At 26.5% G+C, this 23,423-nt stretch overlaps 1 protein-coding gene across 1 annotated transcript in view; it reads left to right on the top strand.

Annotated features, from left to right (window-relative positions):
• LOC112600506 (transmembrane and TPR repeat-containing protein CG4341-like) overlaps window positions 1-23,423 on the top strand; it is a 267,606-nt gene extending 244,183 nt beyond the window's left edge. Inside the window, 5 exon segments of the mRNA XM_025347744.1 lie at window positions 5,525-5,769; window positions 9,500-9,640; window positions 17,673-17,757; window positions 17,889-18,067; window positions 23,083-23,423. Of these exon segments, the coding sequence (XP_025203529.1) occupies window positions 5,525-5,769; window positions 9,500-9,640; window positions 17,673-17,757; window positions 17,889-18,067; window positions 23,083-23,253 (821 nt within the window). The 3' untranslated portion in view covers window positions 23,254-23,423.

Genomic DNA, 23,423 nt, shown 5'->3' with positions numbered 1-23,423 from the left:
ATAACCCAGCAGATAGTAGTTAATAAGTACAATACTTAGCAACTTATATTAACTGTTATATAAATTATTTATGACATTAAATTATTGTTATATGTAAATACAAATCAATTATTTCACTAAGCGTTAAATTGAAATAAGCATGTGCACATATTTTAAGCAAAATTTACACATAGGAACTTATATTTTTAACATAAAAAAAAAAAATAAATAAGCTCCATTTTATTAAAATTACTAACTAAATTAAGATTAAGCTTTTATTATAATTACGATATATTTAATAATTAATTATAATAGTTTAAGACAAAATGACGTCTGTATTTTTTTTAAATAGTAATATCTTGAGTAAAATGTCGATTATAAAATAAAATATTAAATCAAAAAATAATGTTGCTAAAAAATACAAGCTATTTATATATTTATTTCAAAAAAAAAAATTAAGTCATCCATTCATTTGCATATAAACGAATAGGTAAGATGATAAAATACTATATCGATTTGTATTTTAAGGTTACTCAACGCGAGTATGGTATCAAGGATGAAGTTTATAAGTATAACATGATTTTAGGTATTATGTTTTGAGTGTTTAATATTATGATAAGCAGGGCTAAATGAGTAAGTGAATAAATTTAACCTATAGATACAAGTTGAATGTTACCTCTAAAATAATGCATCTAAATACGAGATGAAAATATATAAAAATTCTAAGAATTAATACAATTTGATTTTAATTATAAACCATTACTTTTATCATTTGAAGCAAAAATTGATTTGAAAATAAAATATTATTCATACATTTTAAATACGGTAATTAATAATAATAAAAATATACTATTTAATCAAACGTATTAAACCTACACTGTTTAGAATAGTTTGTATTATAATAAATAATGGAATTAAATTTTGCGAAGAACATTTTATAACTACAGTCATAGAAAGGAATTTTTAAGCTTACGCAAAAGAAAATGTATAATATTTAAAGTATCTTACAAATAATATTTATTTAAATATTGTTTTAATCCTAAGTTAAATCTTTTATAAACATCCTAAGATTTTATTTGGTGGACTATGTTTTGATATTGTTTATTGTATTTTATAAATGTTTGAATTCTGTAAAATATATGGTAATTGTGTTTTTATACAATATTCATTGAAATTATAAAATTATCCAAGTACAAACACTAGATACTATAGTTACTTTGAAAAAAAGTAACTATTATAAAAGTTATTAATATCTCAGCCGTGATTCTAAATTTTATTCTTTGCGGTAGGCATTAGGTTTGTAAATACTTTGTCTGAAAAATATTTCAATAAGTCAAAAAAAAAAAATGTGCTTATAAATGTGTTTTATTCATGTCTTGCTCACGTTTTGTTAATATAATATAATATCAAGTGACTTTTCTTTAATATACTACTATTAAGTATTATGGTCAATATTTAACGGTCTCTCACCTTATATTCGACCATCGATACCGGCGTGCACGTGTGAAATACGTTTTTAAACTTCGGTGGGGAGGGGTGAAAATCGCTCTGTGGAAAGCACGCACATACTAATAAGCACTTATGTGTATATATAATATATATATATAAATATATGTTATTGACCCATAATTGCCTCGAAAATTCTTTGCAATTATGATTCATACGTTCATAGTTATTTATTTTTATTTTCTCACTGCCGATATAGACTCGGTGGCGCGGTCGGTTTCTCTTACAAATAAATAAGATTTTTGTCGTATATTTATTTATTTATTTATATGTATCTAGTGTCAAGACAAGCAGATGAAACTAACAAAAGTTATCTGTTTTATACCTTAAATATATATATATATCTATTTTTTCTCTTTCTCTCTAATATATATATACTATTCCTCTATCTAAATAGATACATAGTATATCTTTCTCTCACTTATTATGTGATCTATATTACTAAGAGATCAGTTTTTTCTAGGCTTGGTTGCAAGTGTGCTCTGCTAAAAAATAGGATCTAATGAAAATGGAGAAAAAATTAAGTAAAATTATACGAGACCTGAAGTGTGTAGTTTTATTTCGGAGACATATTTCATGGACTACTACAATGTCCAAGCGATTCAACCCTCGTCTTAAGTATGTAATAAGTACTTTAATGATATTTTGACCATAATAATAGTAGGCCATTTCGTTATACCGGTCATGAACTTTAATTTAATTGCATAAAGATAGGACAGAATGATCTTATACAATCGTGTAATAAGATGGACTGATGATAATTATGTAGTACCATAGTCTTGGCTCTTAAAACATAAAATTAATAATGAAAACAATATATTGTAATAGTTTTTGCTATAACGACATTATTATAACATCGACCGTTGTTATGTTTTAATTAAATTTAAATTTGTCTTTAAGTAAAATAAAATCTTTCTAATAATCCAAAAGTAAGATTTATTTAATATTCTTTCAATAAAGACAAATAATGTGGTAAGTACCTAAACATTTGAAACTCATCCACACCTTTACACAAAAATACAATTATTGAAAAATCATTTGTACACAAATTAGAATGTTCACAATATAATAATACGATTTTTTTTTTTCGTACTTATATCAGTCGTGAAACACTAGGTGGTTTAATTTTTTTTATTGACAAATAAATAAAACTATGTATTTTTTATTTTTATAGCATCCACCACCTCTTTATGTACATCTGTAATAAAAATAACGATGACATATTGTAACTGACTTTTTTAGCTGTGCAAAGACACATATTTATAGATCGTAACTACCATAGAACGTGATTTAAAAGAAAACGAGACAATTCACTCGGTCTAAACAATAACAGACCTCAGCAAATAACCACTTGTCATCATTTTAAATATTTATGGTTGTTTTATATATAGATCGTTATCATAAATATTGTCGATAGCATATGTGTAGTATAAGTTTTATCATCGTCTTTGTATAAATTACTAATTTTTAAAACGTCAAAAAGGTCAACAACAAAAAAATAAATATTTTTGTTCGTAGAGTGGAAGTTGAGTTAATTTAATAGTATCGAAACAACATTTGGTGTACGTTTTATCCTGTATTTTTAATTTAAATTTAAATTTTCTTTTTCTTACATCTTAAACGAACTCTCCGTTTTCATATTCTCGGTCACGGTACTACATCAAAAGTATATAATAATATATATAATGTTTGTCGCTGCAAAGAACAGCATTTAAAAAGTACTAGCGTAACCATATTATGTTGTTATAACAATAATGTATACACGTGTGACTTACTCGTATACATGTATTTTATGTGCGTATAACCTACCACGTCACTCTTAGATCAGTTCCTCTCTCAAGAATTTTTATTTCTGAACGTCCTCTACTTATACAAGAAATCTAAGATAAATGCTAGTAAATGCTACAGCAAAAGTGTTTATGACAACATTTAATCGGATACCTAACCCATTTGATATATTCAGTGTTCATCTCTCTCAATACGAGTCGTGATAATTATTATCTCAACGCTATTTAATATTAATAACTATTGTTACAATTAATACTTTACTGTTCTCCTGAAAATTATTCAATTACAGGCACCTAAATTAATATACCTACAACTTTGGAAATAATTTTACTATCTACGTGATTCGAAAATTCACCGTACATCAAAATTGCATATTGCTCCCCACCATTTATTCAAAATCGAGATTTTTAAAAATTTTAAATATACTTAACGACCATAATAAGTTAAATTATTTAAACTTTATAATTTGCAGCATTATATTGGGTGATGTAAACAGATTTTTATTAAAATGAATATTTAAAAAAGTAAATTACTTAAAATGAACCTTTTTTTATTATTTACATATATGAACGCATTTTTAAATCAAAATCCTAAACTAGTTTCTAAGTTTTCTACCAATAGCTTAATATATCATTAGGAAGTTCAAATATTCAAATAATGAAACAGGTAAAATAAGGATTAATATGTTTGACTAATAGATGGTATATAGTATAATATGTATTTATGAGGTAAAGGTAATTTATTAATTTTCAAATTGTTTATTTAAATATCAAATTAAATAATTTGAGTTTTATTTTTTTTTTTTAATTAGATTTAAGATTAACAAAAAACGCAACAAAAAAATATGAAATTAATTAAAAATCGATGTGACGCAGCCATCCGAAACGATTGAGAGTTTTGTATATTAAAAAAGGTTGTTAACAAAAACAAACCTTTTATAGTTGGCATTATCCTTTAAACCTATAATATAGCGTAATACAATATAATATATTATATACTTGTAGTTTATTATTGCATTCGCAGTTATCTCTCGCTTGTACTTATGTAAATAGAGACGCGTGTCATGTTCCTTTGTTTGTTGAACGCGATGGGTCGAATTTATATCCGATTTACTATTAGGCGACCAAATATTATTTTAAGGTCTCACGAGGATGAGTTTATTCGCCGCGTGTCTGTTTTCCTTGCGTATTATCATCGCCATCACTATTATTATACCTGCAGCGCAATAACCAGTCACGCTAAATAGCATTATAATATATTATTATTATACGATTGGTGGCGATGACGGTGAGAAGAAAATTGACAAACTTCGGTTTACGTCCGTGTATATGACATTCAATTGCATTGGGGAAATTTAATTACAAGCCAATCGCACCTGTAAATGTTTTTTTGAAGAAAAAAAATTATTTTTGACTGTATTATGATCACTGATTAGAACCTTATGAATAAACTTAAATCCTTAAAACTCCTAAAAACTATTAATAACTAAACCCCTTAGACAAATACAACCCAAATGATTTTTTTTCTAGAACACCCGAATTAATCAAAATCTGAATATGTTTTTCTTTATATGTATTAATTATTAAGTAGATGAAAATATGCAATCTTATGATATCTAAAAAATATATTCCTGTGCCAAGGATTTTTGTTCATGATTAATTAAACCACTTATTAATTGATCTTATGCTTTAACCTAAATTCTATATATCTATTATATTTACCTATGTAATAATAATGATTATGAATACCCAAATATTTGTTTACATTTTTTATTCCATTACTTAAAAATTCAAAACTCATAATTTAATAAGAGATTTGGGTGCAAAGTCCTGGTTACGATTATATATTGTTCTAAAATTTTCAATTAAAAAAAAAAAACAGGTTTCTTGTTAAATTTGTATTAAAACTTATAAAAAATAATTTTCAAAATCAGAGACTAATGTGTCCTTTATAACGTCTTCTCATGTTTCAATTCAAAAATATTGATAAGAATATAACAATTTCACAAGGCATTGGGACATATTTTTTTATACTAAAAACGAGTAGGCTCTGACATCTTTAAGCTCACTACACAAGCGTAGGCTAACAAGCATTACACCCATCGTTTTGCTAAAAAAAAAACATATTCGTCTTCCCTTATTTTGTGAACATAGCATTTTCATATACTTTCCGCTCTCTCTCCAGTAATAATTAGACGCCGCTGAAAAATACAAAATATTTTACGTATATTAATATTTTTTCTTTTCCGCAGTGGCATACCTAAACATGGGACAGTTATTGGCTACGATGGGTCGGTGTGAAGAAGCGGAATCTGTGCTGAAGCTTTGCATTTCACTGGATGGTTCTTATTCCAAGGACCCGATGAACCACGAAACCAGTAGGGTGTCAGCACTAGTCACATTGGGCAAACTGCATGCTGACCGGGGCAGGCATTTGGACGCGGTGCAGGCCTACAAGCATGCAGTCACCATTTTACCACCGTACTACAACTCTCGGGTAAGCATTATTGAATATTTATTTTATTAAAACCGTCATTGTGATAATTGGACAATAAAACTATATATAAACAAGCCCGGTGCTACAAAAGTATTGGTGCCTCAAACAAAACAATGTATTTTCGCCTTTTTTTCCAAATGATTAATTACCATTATTTATTAGATACAAAATATTTGTAAAATAAAATAAAATTATAAGGACTCAAATTATATGATAATACTGACAATACTTTAGAAGTGATAAATTTTTTATAATTTTATTGTATTTAATGAATCGAAAAAATTCAAAAATACTTAAATATCATTAAAACGTTTCTTCTATAGGCTATAGCAGGCGTTCTGAATGTAGATCCTAATTCCTTACTTCTAACGCTAATTCCGCATAAAAAAGTACGATACTCAAGTATTATATTACTATGCTAAGACAATGTCTTCTAAGACACTGTGTACATCTTTTACACGTTTATACGTACAAATATTGCTCGTTTCGAACACGATGAGCGTATCAATAGTATAAAATTAGCAACTCCAGACTTCATTATCTGAAAATGTTGACCGTATTAGACAAAGCACTCATCCTGAACAATGTCTTAAAATAAGGTCATATCAAATGTGACAAAAGAAAAACGCGCTTAAAAAAATCACATGATTGCAGTAGTGATCAGGACTTCAGAAAACTACTCGTATATCATGTCGTCATACTTCATGTTTCGGCAACGATAGCTAAATATAATGCGTACGATAAAATAAAAGATACGATATAAAATGAGGACCACGTAAAATGTATCGAGAACAACGACCACGAACAGTCCAGAAGACAACCTTATTGAATATTCCAAGTACGTAAAAATAATATGACAGAAGTGATTGAAAAGAAATGTATGTTATAGTATAATTATAAGTGAACGAGGTAAAAACACTAAAAAATTAACACGTAACTCAGCTAATCTTGGTTTGAATGTTTTGGTGGTTTTTTTATCGCATTATTTATTTATTCAACGTACCTTTTTCGCTTTTCGCCCTTCGTGTTAGCGTTAATAATTAACACAATGTTGTTATAGTCGACGTCGTCATCGTTTTCTGACCCTTTGTTTTCACCCTTGTTCAGTGGTAGGTGTTTTGTATTGTTTTTTGTCGTCCGTTATGATTTCCCGCCATCAAACAGTCTGGTACAACAAAACGCACACTAGGCGTACTCCAGTCGCCTCTATACTCACAATACAATAAATGCGAATCGAGTTTCGTGCACTAATTCATATCTATTATATAACTTTGATCGCTTAACATCTATAAATTAAATGAGTAGTCAGACAACATTTTGATTGTCTTTTTTTTTACTTAAATACGGACAATCGAATAAATATATATTTTGTAAAAAAAAGCAAATGAAAATTACATACACCGATGGTTTTCACCCTCATTGAACAACGCATTTAAACCTCTCAAGTGTTGAAGTGTAATGTGCATGCGTGATATACATACAAAGCTCATGTTATATTAATACGCTTAATCGTATGGCATTTGATTTGGGTCTTAAATTTGATGATATAATATTATCTCAAAATACATGTGTTTTTTTTTTTTTTTTTTTTGTGTAGCATAATAATAATAGTGACACGGCGTCCTGAATAGCCAATTTTTCTAACACAACTTACCATAGTGTCTATTTATGGTATCATGAATTAAATTTTTTGTTTTTTTATTCTTTTGTTTTTGGACAAGAAATAAATTAACCTTTTTTTATTTAGTTAAGAATAGAAGCATAGCATAAATAGGCTTGTATGTATAAAAAAAATTAATACATTTAATAGGATTTAGTTTTGTAATAAACTAATAAGGCACAGCAGCCCCGACTAGGCTTTATCCTATGTCAGAGATTATTTAGTTAAGTTTAAACGTAATAAGCTTGCACTATTATCACAAGTAGATTAAAGCAATAATTTTTTTGGAAATTATAAAAATGATTTTAAAATCGTACAGCTTCCTACGTAGATAAATTCTTTAAAGAAATAATTATTGTATGTTACGCCTAATTAATAATTAAACAGTTGAATATAAACTATGTTTTTGAATTTTATGTAGGTATAGTATGGTTTTTGAAAATCATTTAATGAAATCTATTTACGTCTGACACTTTTTACACGGTTTCACATAATTATAAAGACATTGTAAAATACACTATAAAAGGAATATATATGAAGACATTATAAATTGTTTAATCAATGCATAAATTAGTATTATATAATCAGTGACAAAGACAACCAACAACAAAGTTTTCCGAATTTAAGTCAATCTAAATTCAAAATATAGTTGCGTTAACTTATATCAAACTTCAAAGTCCAAAACACCTAACCATGTCAAAAAGAACAATAGTAATATCATGTACCTAATATATTCTAACTTTACGATGGACCGGACAAAACTTTTCAGAAAATCTCAATAGTTATTAATTTATTAATAATCCTAAGATAGGAACGCAATATTTTAATTGCCAACCAAAACTGATAAAAAGCAAATGTCAATCATTTAGGTAAAATTTAATTAAAATATATTTAAAAGGAGATAAAAAAACATTTTAAATTAAATAAATAATCTTTCGTACAAAATTCTATCAAATATTTGTGATATATTTAATTCATCACGAATATAATATAATCTAGAATGAAATCCACTTTTTTTTTTAGTTATTTATACGATAAAAATTCTAAAATAATTATGTTATGTTGAATATATGTAATTTTAATAGATTTTTAAATAAAATAGTGGAAAATGTAATACTCAAAAAGCCAATATCACCGGTCGATAGGCATACACATTGTTTATTTAATAAATTAATTAAATACCATATAAAGCTCACTGGATGAGTATTTTAATTAATGAATCTTATCAATTGTCGACTATAAACAAAGTTAATATTGAAAATATATATGTATATACTGAATTCACTAATATATTACACCCTGTATAAATTAGACGGTATAGGAGGTCAGTGAAGATAATGTTATTATAGAGGTACATATTTTGGATTATAAAGATAAAGGTGTCTATGTACAACAATTAAATTGGCCACAAACAATTATATTATCGCTGTCATATTGTTTAATATAATATTTTTATATATTATCTCTGCAATACTTTAACGTATCGTGTGCATAACGTAAAAATTTTAGATCAAAAATTAATCATAAAGAACAGTTTTCAAGATCATTTAAAGGTTCTTTAGAGCCAGTCATAGAAATTATGCAATGAATAATATTTTTTTCATTAAATATTTTATTTCATAAATAGTACACAATATACGAAAATTATTTACCAAAATTATTATGTGTATAATGTAATATTATTCAGGATATTGTGAGTTTTTGTTATCAATAACAATCGTCGCATGTCAAGTAAAAATTATTTACCCTAAGGCCTAAATACATCTTGTTGGATTTAATTCCATTAAAAAAAAAAAAAAAATTGAATTAATAATTATAATGAATGTTTGAATTTATAAAAATAAATTTACGAAACAGGTGAATTACACATTTACACATTTTAAATAATATTATTCACCACTTTCAACATCATTATCTTATTTTTTTACTCGTAGGTACAAATATCCCAAGTTTTTTTCACCAATTCCGAAACGAACCATTTTATTGGAGAATCATAAATATTCCTTAGACGATAAATATTCTGTGATAAAATGTCATTTTTATGTGTACGTGTTTTATTTTCGTTTGCAGGTACTGTTCAGTTTATATGGTGATGCGTTGGCGCAACTTAATAGACACAAAGAAGCCGAAATGTGGCACAAGGCGGCACTAGAAGTCGGGCCTGATCATGTTCCGGCACACTTGAGTTATGGGAAATGGCTCGCAAAAAATGTAAGTTAAGGATGGTCACTATATTATTACGCATGAAATGCAGTACCATAATAATAAATAAGTACAGTCCCATCATATAATGTGTGTAATTTTTTTTATCTCAATGACGCAATGATATTATTTAAAATTTAAAACTTTTAATAAGCAATTAGTTTATATTATAATTTTTATAGGATGATAATAATTTGTAAATTTAATTTAATCACCATATTATTTTAAAAATGTGAAATGTGTTGCAAAGTAACAAAAAAAAAACTTGATAAGAATAAATATCAAATGTTAAGAACGTAACGCCGAATCGAACCATAGAAATCGTTTTCAGGTAATTTTATGTCATCATAATATATTATAGTGATATACCAATGATAATGCAAAAATCATAAGTTGCTCTATTAAACAGTCGTATAAAACAATTTTGGTGAGAACGAGGCTGAATGGTATTATAATATTTGACTACTTTCAATAGTAATAATATCAAAACGTAATCTACATGGTTGTATGATGTTTAATATGTGTAATTGTATTTACAGAGGTATACAATTTAATGACAAATGTGTAACGTAGACATGTAGTAATCACATTTGCGATTTTCGTTGATCATAATATAAATATAATATGATTGAATAGTTGCAGTTCGCAGACATACGGCTAGATAAAAAATAATCTTCTGGTCAGTTGTGTAATGTTTTTGTATAAAAAAAAAAAAAAAATGATATTTATAATATAACTATACAATTTGTCATTTTATAAAAAGATAATATTTATTAAATTTTATTGTATTCCTATCTTATTAAACGATTTATAGTGCTTTGGATACTAGTTATTACGTGTAAACTTCTCTCCCACACACACACAAACACACACACACTACGAAGTAATAATATAATACTACAAATGATAACCAATTATCGGTTAAATTATGATGGAGTATAATTCGTATTTTTGTTTATTTTTTTTTTAATGGTTTTCTTAACCGTGATTTGATGAATTACTTTTTTTAAAGTTACTTTTAACTTAATTAGTTGAAATTTGTTCCATTTTATACAGATACTGATCATTTTTTTTTAATTTTGTAATGCTGTCGTGATTTTCTTAATATAAACTCCAATGATTAAAAATATATTTTGTTTTATGCGAATTATTTGTTTAAAAAAAAAAAAAAAAAAAAATGAACTTTACTATTAGTATGTCAGAATACAAAATAATAGACTTATATAGCCTTGTTCTTACCTATACATTATAACGTTTTATCAGAGACTGCTATTTTAGGTACGTATAATTTTTATAATCATTATAATTATTATTTACTGATTTCAATCGTACATTTTTGTGATTTTGAAAAATAAGTTTTTACACAGAAGTTTAAAGTATTTTTCTGTGTAAATAATTTTTTTCTTGTGCGCATTTTTTTCTTTTTAATGACAGTACATAATTGTATTTTCGTGTTTAGAAATAAAACACATTTCTACGCAATACTTCAAAATATACTGCAGCGTTAAACGAATAAAAAAATTTTTCATTTTTTTTTTTTTTTTTTTTTTGTTTGTTTTAACTGAAAGTTTAAAGAAAGTTTAGACGAACAAAGTTATGTCACTCCTATATTTTAAAAACATTTAATTTGTTACTTGTGAACGGTTATATTATAAAATATTGCATTGGTTTATTTTATACATCGCGATGTTAAGAAAATTATTTTGCATCCGAATATGAAATTAAAATCTTTATAAATCATCATTGGCATCCATATTAAATCAATCGATATCACGAACAATTTACCAACGAGATTTGAATGTAATTAGTCTAATAGATCGTCATGTACCTATACAGTAATGTAGTTATAATATATTGCCAACAGTTTGTTGCATCAAAATACGAGTATATTATGCTAAAATCTTATTATTTATAACCACATTGTTACACGAATTTAAAATAAAGATCGTTGTACGCAAGTGCAACCTCGGTGTTGACATTTTTTTTTACATATATGTCCGAACCTCATTACACATACCCCATAAAATATATTATAGGACGTCCGTTTCCGTTGCGTGTATGGGCGTATGCGCACAGTAAATATATTAAAACAAATAAAACGCTGTAGGACAACGATAACACGTCTTGACATTATGCAACGCAGTCGTTTCGTTTACACGTGTATCCTATAATTCATTTGTACACATTACACATAATATATTATTATACGATTCGTAGGTATACATATTATATAAAGTGCATAACCCACTTCTGTCATAAGAACGTTATTGCATTACTACAGGTATCACCGCAACAATACTATTTATGACATATATTACTCGAAGTGATCAATTGTTAAAATACGAGTATGTTTGATGGTTTGTCCTTTTTTTTAGCAAACTCTAGCGGATGTCATCGTGAGAAGATAAAAACTCGTTTTGATCATTTATTATTTTTTACAATAATTGGTTTTTTAAAAATAAATATTTTATCATAAATAATATTATTATAGTTATTATAATTTAGTATATAGGTATATATTGTATAAACATCATTAATATTCTAAATTATTTTATTGAACTTTATAATATTTCATTAGCATTTAAATTATAAACTTAACATTACCATTGGAACGTAATAATACTTATAAAGAAAGTTTAAACATAAATTCAAAATTATGTTTTAAAAATTGCTTGTATTTCAATTGGTTACATAAAAAAAAAAAAAAAAACATAATTATTATAATCGTTATAGGCTATAGCTCATAAGCACAAAATATGACCCAAACGCAACCCAAAAGCACAAAAATAAATATTTTATAAGCGCAAGAAAAATACTTTTTTTAAAAACTATAAGCTCAAATTAATTTTACAAAAATTAAGTGTATTTTATAAGTTAGAGTTAAGTTTATACTTAAATGATTATCAAACTTCATCGTAATTCGTTACGATAAAATACGATACGATAATACTAAACTTTTACTGAACTCGATCGTTGTTGATGTATTTTTGAATTATAAAAATACGTTATATTTAATTAATATGAATAATTTAATTTAATAAATAATAATTTTAAAATGAAACTTACAGTGTAACGGGTACAATATTTATTTTTACCCTTTTATCCCTCTACTAAGGTACAAAAACGCAAAATGAATTTGTGGTTTCCATGTCATTATATTGTGTCACTATTATAATTATTTATATCGAATAACACACAGCTGCCACACTAAATTTGACTAACCGTTTGTGACTTATATTATTGTCGATATAATGATTTTTTTTAATATTTTTATTAATTTCTAAATAATCTAAATCACAGAATGATTGTACGTGTTATTTATCAAAAACGATATTTAAATCTCACTATATTAAGTAATATTTTTTATTACAGAGTGTTTAGTTCTAAGTCATATATAGTAGGTATCATGTTTATTACTGGGAACTATGATATAATTTAGGATATCATTTTGTTTCTTAGGAAATATCTAAAATACATTATTAAGTTGTCAGTTAATTACTATAAAGATTAATAAATTAATTAGTATATACTGGTTTTGTATTGATAAAATAGGTGACGCAAAATAAAGTACAATTCATAGAATGAAAATTAATTTAAATGATGATTAATTATTTATCCCCATTAGATATACCACCTATTTATATTTTGAGAAATTTTGGTATAATTTCTTTAAATTATTACGCGTTGTCGTAAAAATCTAACGAATGATATTAATTTATAAATATAACGAGTAATTGCATAATTTTCTAGTCATTATTGACAATATCTTATAACCCTAATTTTTGCTAACATACACATGTATTACAAATACATTTGTAATATATTATTTACATTAAACTAACCATCAACAATTAAATAGTTTTTTAGCTCAAATAGTTCTTTTAAATTCTATCAGTGTTACATCAGACTCAGTAACTCATTCATAATATTATGATATATTTTTATGAGTCGGATAACGAACCTTAATAGACCGTAAGCCCAGTCACCAAAAATACTTCGCACGTATCAAAACCTGTCGACTGACCTTTGCGTATTGTGTGTATTACCACTCAAGGAAGTAGACCGGATCGCAGAGCAACACTACTAAATGTTATTGTGTAGTAGGAGCATATAATTATATGTATGTAAAATAGAACCATGGGTAATTTAGATTATAAATGGTAACAAAGCTTTTTGGTATGTAGCTTCTAAATTGCTAGTACAGCTAATTTAATACAATTAATACTGTATAAAACAATTATTCACAACAATACATTAAAAAATTCTAAAATACAAATAATCAAAAATAAATGAATAAAAAAAAAAATTAACTTAGTCGTTACAAAAATATTGATATTGCATATAAATACTTATAACTAATAATTAATAAAAATAAATAATAAAAACTATTTATAAATATTGTAAAATATTTTACGGTGCACTGCTAGCCAGCTGTTACGAATACTATATACTATTATATAAAAATAAAAACTCATAATCTATCAACAAAAACTTTCAATATCAAATAATAAAAAAATAAAATTATATAGTATAAATATGATAAATTAAGGTAGCGATTAATACCGATCGACACGTGAAAATAAATAAAAATATAGAAGACGATTCATACACTTCCAATATTTAATAATAAAATAATTAAAACCAAATTATGATGATTCGCGTACACAAAAAATAAAAAATTATAAGATGATTTGCACAAAATCTCAAAACTTAGTTTTTGACTTTTGTGTCTAATTACTTAAAAGTCATACGCACATGCGCATTGAAGAACCAAAACGATACTAACACAAAATTATAATTAACAATGCACCGATAATAATTTATACAAAATACAATTCATGAATACATATAATATTAATATGTGTTGTGTAACATGTGTGTGTGTGAGATTTGGCTGATCGACGACAAACATAGATCGTTATAATACATATATAATTATATAATAATAATAATGCGTAACGCGTACTGTAAAAATCAATGAAGTATAACATTAAAACGGAATAATAGTGTCAATGTTTCAAAATTCTCAATGTATACGTCCTGTAGCGATTAATTTTAGACTGAAATTTGTGTCAAATCGATTTAATAATATTATCAAATCTAATAATGAAGTTTTGTCATCATAGTATGTCGGAGATTTCGATATTATACAGTTATAGAATTTACGTTCGTTAAATTTGATAATATGTGACTGCTGCAAATGTAGTCTATACTCTATTGTAACTGAGAAATTAATGAAAGTTTCTACTGTACAAATATTTTTGTTTATATGTCCATACATATCCAACTATTATTAAAACTTATACAATCATTATATACTATTCATTTTTGCTTTAAAATCGTTCAAATTTTAAGATTTTTACACAATTTAACCCTATAAATTGGCTATACCAAATTTTCAGATTATGATGAAACCAAAGTCAAATTAAATTTTTACTTTTAATTATTTTAAACTCCAGTTATTCGAAATTTAGCTAATAATATTGTTAAGAATTAATGCTCTTGTGATACATAAATGCCAAGACGTGTTACGTATCAAGTTGTAACAATTATAAATATAAATATGTTACATGACACTTATATATGCATATGAACTCTACTTTATGTATGATTAACTGCTGTCTGCTAACCAATACATTAATATTAACACACATATACACACATATATATAATTGTAAGGCCTATGGCCAACACTCACGATGTATTAGGAAGTCAGTTTATACTAGACCATCGACACAGCCATTTATTATATTAAGATTACACCATATGTGAATATTATATTATAATATTGTAACAATTATAGATTAATTGTGACTGTCATTGAGTCCGTGGTTATTTAAATATATTTACGATCCTTAAATTCATCTCTACCCACAGCAACGGTTAAATATATCCATAGGGTCCAACGATTCTCCGTAGTTATCATTTATTTAACTGGTCGTTCCCCCGACCACGTTACAAAGTATAATATTGCACTGCAATAGATATATTCAATACTTATATAATTTAATGCTTATTCTCTGTACCATAGTACTATTACTATAGATATCATTAAGTATTATGATTATTACTATAAATCTAAGTTATACACATCAACTTATGGATATATTATACTGATAATGTAGACTTTAGTATATTATTAAGTTACGAATACACTTAGTTTTTTTGTATTATACCATTATATTTATTAATATCGGCTATGCACACAACTTGTTTATCCACAAGTCAATATAGAATTAAAACCACTACTCCTAATGGCATCTTATATATTTATAAAATGTACATACATACAATTGATAATAAACAATATATATATATATATATATAAATACGCCATAGTATTATATATGTAATGTATACCTGTCTATAATACACCATGTTTATATTCGGACTTTTGTGTTTGGATTTGCAGTTGTCTATACCAAAGTTTGTTTGTCAAATCGTATACCGGCGGGAGTTTATATTTTCATCTCCGAGTGCAAATAGTAATAATAATAATAAAAAAATAAACTAAAAAGGAAATAACAGAAAAAAAAATGTTTTCCTTTTCAACTTACGCTGTGACCTAGTTTTTGATGATGATTAAAAATCTATTGTTCTTTTGTTTGTCTTTCCGGTTTGAGAACTTAGTTGTTTTCAATAGCTGTTTTCAACGCAATGACGATTAAACGTTAAAAAAAAAATCAGTAGATTAAAAAATAAAAAAACTTGATTTGTTAATCTGTCAATGCTCGTGAATTCAACAAACGGAAATAATTCGAACTGTATTCACCAATGCGTTACCATAATTGAAACATCGATTGGATTGTATACCTACAGATACACAGTTATACAATCGTCATCATTTTAAAATAAATAGATTATGTTTGATTCGTTTGATATTGTTTCACACTGATATTTATGCAACAAACTTTCGTTTTTATAAATAAAATCCAAGATTTAAAAAACAAAAATAAAAATACGATAAATAAACATTATTTGATTCACAATATTAAGAAATACGTAACGTCAACCGTGTAGAATCATCGAGTCTTGAAACACATTAAGTTATCCTCTGTATAATGTGTTATGTGGACGTAAGTTTATAAACCTTAAGTTAATTAAATAGTATTTGGGGGATCGTAGGTATCAAAGAATAAAAACTTCCATCATTGAATGTAAAATACATCAAATACTAGTAATAATTTAAGCCAACGAAAATCAATTTGTGAAAAGTTCCTTCGTATAAAATTCAACTACGTGTGCATTAAAATAGTACACAAAAAACATTTTTAGAATAACTAAGCGTATCCGATGTACTTCTTGTTCATTATATTTATCAAGCTACTTTAACTGTTTACATATCTATTACAAAATTAAAATATATATTTTTATTTTATAAGCCCTTTTAAAAAATTAGATTTAAAATTTTGTAAAGAATTTAGAATAAAAATTTAATATTGAAGTGAAAACATTAAAACATCTGCTTCTTTTACATACATCCATTTCTCTAGTTTGCTTATAAAACTTCTCCAAAATACAAATAACAATAATTAACCTACTTAGAGTAGCACATACCATATTCATCGACCGGTACTTTATGTAAAGGGAAAAACCTCCATTTACACCACCTGTGGCGTACAAGTGTACAACTAACAGCCAAACACTTATTAACCAAACGCGTAATATCTAACAAGAACGAGTAGAAACTCTAACCACCTCCAAGTAATTATAAGTCTGGACCTAACTACAATAATTAAGCTATTCAAATATCTCAAACTTTCTAATATATACCATAAAATGTAAAACAATAATATAACTTAGGTACGTATCATATTAGTTTAAAATTTAAATGTAACACTGTATTTTTTTAATCTTCAATCATCAGTATATTTAATAAAAATAAAAATATGGAAAAGATAGTATATAATAAAATATATTTATTTATTTATGTATTATGTATAATTATATCTCAAAAACACTTTGTTTTCTTAACCTTCTAGATTGTTTTTTTTTTATTGCTTTTGTTCACCGTATGATTTACATAACAAATGTATTTCAGAGAACGCGTATTCACGAAGCAGAAAATTGGTTTCTACGGGCAAAAAAATTGGCTCCCGGTGACGCGTCTGTGTACAAACATTTCGGTTGGTATATATTTTATAAAATAAATTTAAAAATAATAACATTGTATCATCTTCTGAAAAGCAATTGAAAAAACAGTTAATAGTACTTAAATATATAAATATTTGTTACCGGTAAATCTCTGTTTTCACAGGAGTTTTTCTACTGGAACAAGAACGGTACTCTGAAGCCGCATCGCAGCTAGTAGAAGCCGTCGCGCTTGAACCCGAAGACTATGACTTGATTGTTACAGCAGCCACTGCACTCAGACAGGCGAGCGTGTCACTCAAGGCTGAGGAAATGTACAGAAAAGCAGCCATACTCAGGCCACAAGTATGATGATCTATAGATAATATTTGTACATTTTAGTCAAATCGATATAAACTGAAAAATCTGAAATGTATCTATTATGAGACGAAGATATAACTGATCTCTTAGAATATTTGTACCTAAATGTTTAAATTAACCACGAGAACTTTAGAGTACACTATTAAAAATGATTAGATTTTTAATATTTATATCTTTTCTGATAAAAAACGAATCTAGTTAAGGCAGCTAAAAAGAAAAATTCTTAATACTTTAAATCGATTTTCTAATTTTATCGTAATTTAAAAATAAATAGCAGTAAATAACTGAAACACTCACTAAATGGAGCTACTTATAGACAGTCTTGATATTTTTTTTGTTCTATAAATTTCGATAAAATTTAATCCAAAATTCCAAATAAATTGTTAAAACTAAAATTTGAAAAAAATAAGCGTGTAAACGTATAATTTTCAAGTTTAAATGTTAAAAAAATTCGTTAATTTTTTTGAAATTAAAATGAATAAAATATTTATAGCTTAGGTTAAATATTTAACACAAGACGCATTTTAACTAGTTCTTTCTAAAACCAAAAATTCTGATAAAAAGTAAACATACATTTTTTATAAGGTATATAAATTATACTTGATATTATTATTACTTTTTTTTTTTTGGTTCTTAAAAAAAGTGACAACAATCATTCATTTTATTTTCTAAAAGAATTTAAATATTATTAATATCATACGTGATAATAATTTTCTTAAATAAAAATATTAACGTATAGCTTAAGTAGGTATAAAAAGTTTTTAAGTTATCAAAAAAAATGGAGTATTAAAAAAATGAATATTTCTCATTATTCGCGCAGTCGAAGGTAATTTTTTATGATTTATCATATAAATATATTTATTCGAGATACTATAATCTGTTCGCTTTATCCTTTACTGCATCGTAATAAGTTAAAATTTAAATCGATTTTTATTATTCACTGATTAAATATCTAACATAATAACTTGGCTGTAATAGCCGTAAACCCATTTAGTGCATTAATGACTAGATTCTATCAATATATATTTATATTTATATTTTACATATAATATTTTAAATATTATTTAATTCTTCTATTGTCATTTTTATTACTTAAAACTAAATGTGACCGGGCTAGGAATGTGGGAATAGTGATCGATCGAAATTTGAAAAAAAGAACTAAAACGTTCTAAAGTGAAACATATTGTTACACTACACTACGTATACACTTAAGAAAGGTACATAATTACATAAAGTACCTACATTAAAATTCAATGTCGTAAATAAGTTTTTTGGTAATACTTTTATAAAACTTGCATATGGATACAGATATAAAATAAAATCAATGTACCGCGTTTCAGATGGAAATTCTATTTATAGAGTTTCATGAGTTCACATTTTTGTGTTGTGTAAGCATATTCTTGGCGTCTGTTTATGTATACGTGATTTGGAACGTAGTTGAAATGAAAATCTGTACGATAAATAAATCATCATGAGGGTTGGTTTGTTTAGTATTATGTAATCACATCTGTGTACAGGACGCTCGCTTATGGAGCATATAATAATATTTTTTTGTATAATATTATGATATAAAAGTTAACGTAATAAAAATTGAAAACGATTCAGTTTATGTGGATGAAAAATAGAATTGAAAGAAATGACTTTTAAATCCCAAAATAATTAACGCAAATCGTCTCCATAAATTTTGGGTCGATAAAATTAACCGAAATTTTAATGGTAAAAATTGATCAAGCGACATCAAATTTTGACACTCATTGTCGCCTTTATTTATTTCTCTATTATTTAAAAAAAATATATTTCCACCATTTTCTGTAAATATTTTTTACGTATATTATAATGCCGTTTAATGATTCCATAGCCATTTGTTCTTATGATTGTCTTGTCATATACCACAAGAGTTTTTTAGAGAACTTTTCCCTATCAATAAAGCTATCCCTTGTACCGTACAATGACAATTGATATTAATATACTTATATCAAAGGTATCTATAGATATCATAGGTGGTTCTCTCCGCTCAATAATTTTAAAAACGTATTGGTTTAAGTAAAGTCACCTATAAAACAGTAAACTATATTGTTATTTATTATCCTATGCTTTATTGATACTTTACTAAAGAGTCAGACATGAACTTACTTGCTATTATCTCGTTTAAGATTTTTAATTATCGACTGCAATCTTTTTTTTGTGAGTAATACTGTGCATGCAAAAAATAGTGAGACAAAGAAATAATTTTCATGTAAATAAAAAAACATATTTAAAATAATATATGTTATTAGAATTATCGCATAAAAGTAATCAACCGTCAAGCATATTGTTCAATTGTAATAAATAAAGTCATAAGTAACATGCTCTAAGTATATAATATTATATTAAATTATCTAAAAATTTGAATAATGCACGTATTTCTTGTAAATAAGCAAATTCCGAGAATAAAAGAAAAATACATAATGGTTGTCTACAATATTTTGTATAATTTAATTTAGTAATATTTTTTTTATTTTATTTTATTCGTCTAATCAACTACATGTCTACATAGTAATTACGTATATAATCGTTAAAAATTTAAGTAACATTTCATCACTGATCCGATCGTGTAATAACACTTATTATATACTAGCACTTTTGGGTTTGTTAAAAAAATGGATAAAAATCATCTACCATTTTATAATGTTTTGCTATAAACTCATTATTTTGTATAGCTATTATTACGATATTATATAACAATAATCGTTTTTAAACCGTTTGGAATTATGTCGTCTATACAATAGTCACGAGGTAACCCCGTCCGCTGAACAGCAGAAGGCAGGGGCGCTCGGCCAGAAGAAGATTATGCGGAAATTTCGATTTCGTCTGCGACGAACGGTTTAATTGAAAACACGCCCCTCTTCGGGTTTAATTTAGACGTTCAAAACCATCATTTTTGCCTGACCTCCTCACTACCTTAATCCTGACTATATATTGCAGACATCGGTGACAACGCGTTTGTTAACCACAACTACCAATCGAGAGGAATACTGCACCACAGCTAGAGAACCGTTGTCACTTAGGATTATAATATAACATTACGATTTGTAAATGTATATATACAGCAGCAGTATACAGGGCGTATATAATGTGTATACTGCACAAAATTATATATTTTGTATATAATCCATTTATATAAAATATAAACCAATGCATGCAATAAAAGGAAAACAATAAATACAAAATCGGTGTCGCGCTTTCGAAATATTTTTACTGAGATAATATTTATTGTTATAACTGGTTGATTTTTCACCATTTTCCAAAATACATTTTTAGATTTTGAACGGAGAAACGACAAATGTATTGATTATATTATAAAGTGTATTTTTTTTTTTGTGTGTCTGAAGAAACTTGTTATAGTTAAAAAGATACTTATATTTTTTACTTAGAGGATAGTTTCGTGTAATTAATTAGATCTAGTTTGAACTTAAGGGGAGATCAAAACCTAAAAATGTCCAGTTCATTTCAAAATAATCAGAAATTAAAAAAATAAATAAATAAGGTTTAATAACGATGGTTTAAATTAACAATTTATTTCAATGATTTATTGACACTCGACATGTACTGTACAGCAAAGCAGTTACCTATACTTAACAGATTTTCTTTAGTTGCTAACGCGAACAATATAAATAACGAAAAATGAAGTCAACTATTGATTATATTAAATGTTTGTTATTAAAATGCATTTTACGTTCAAAAATAGCATCCTTTAAAATGTATTATACATTGTGATATTTGTCGTTTTTCCGGCATAAATTGATCGATTTGAATTATGTATATTGTTACGAATTTACGTAATCGGATCACACCATACATAATATAATATTTTTCCCAAACCGATAAAAATATTTTATTTTTACGGTGTTTGTTTGACATCATCAGCAAACGTAAAACGATAGTATCAAACCGTATACACATTATTTCGGACGATCGTGAGCAATTTGTGAGTTCGAAAAGATACAAACAGCTGATATTTTCGCCCCACAACCTTTCACGTCGTTTAAAGTTATTGCGAAAACAGCATTTTGAATATTGATAAGAATACTGCACGTTGGTGTAATAACGCGACTCTATCTTCGTGAACACATTTCTGTGTGACCGTTATTACAAAACTTTAACACATACGATAAAATAAATATCACATTATTAGAAAAACCGTTTTTTTTTTATTACTTTTATTCCTTGCCATCGCCTTTTAGTTTTGTTTATCCGATTAACTAAAATTTTAATTTAATGGATTCGTATGTTCTACTTATTGTCGTTTCATCCATCAACTATGGTTCAAGCACATTTTAATGTATGCAGTCCATGTGTGGTGCACACACACGCCGTCGAAAAATATTATAAACCATTCTTATATTTTACAATATTATATTTAATCTGTATACATTTTTATTTATTTTAAACTTTTAGATTTAGGTTAATATTAATTTCAAAAAATAATTGATTACAATGGTCTACTTGATAAAATACTCGTAAGACATTTTTAATAAAATTAAACTGAATGAGTTTCATATTGTTCTAAATTAAGCGTTCTATTTATATTTTTAAACCCAGAATCATGCAGTTAAAAAATTATCGCGAGTATGTTTTCGAGTGAATAGAATTTCTATGCTAGCCTAAGCGCTATATAATAATAATATGAAATATAAAGTAAACATTACGACTTTAATCATAAATCTTTTATAAAAAATGGAGTCTCAGTGTTCAGAACCTATAGAAATATTTTGATTATGTTTCTCATAAAATAAATTAAAACCGACGCTTAGCCCTTTTTTTTCTCGTTTTACCAATCACTGTCAATAATATCATCACTTTGTTTAACGATATATGATTCTGACGATTACGTGTATGCCAAAAGCAATAAGTCATAGAAATCTCATCTCCTAACTCCACTCCCACCATACTAATCACCACCACCAATTTAACGAGTGATGCACTATCTCTTAACCACCATTGATCTGTTGTTTTCGCAGGACGCTAGCAGTCACAGCAATTTGGGAGCCATGCTGCATCTGAATGGCAAACATCGCGAGGCTTTATCCAGTTATCAAAATGCGCTAAGGATATCGCCAGACGACCGAACTACGCTAGACAATCTCAACAAGCTGAGAAATGTGTTACGTCGCCGATCCAAAGCGGCGTGATGATAGCCACTACATTGAGAGCAGTGATAATTTTATTGAAATAATATATTGTAATAATATGATGATAACATTGACGATGACGGTGATGAGTGTGTAGTTTTGTATTTAAACATAATTTTCTACATTTTTTTTTTTTATTTTTAGTTTATATATATATTAAAAATATCTAA

The sequence above is a fragment of the Melanaphis sacchari genome, unplaced genomic scaffold (assembly GCF_002803265.2).
Source record: "Melanaphis sacchari strain LSU unplaced genomic scaffold, SCAv2.0 Contig65_pilon_pilon, whole genome shotgun sequence".
Taxonomy (NCBI): Eukaryota; Metazoa; Arthropoda; class Insecta; order Hemiptera; family Aphididae; genus Melanaphis; species Melanaphis sacchari.
The sequence above is the reverse complement of the archived record's forward strand: the minus strand, read 5'-3'. Positions and strand labels throughout refer to the sequence as shown.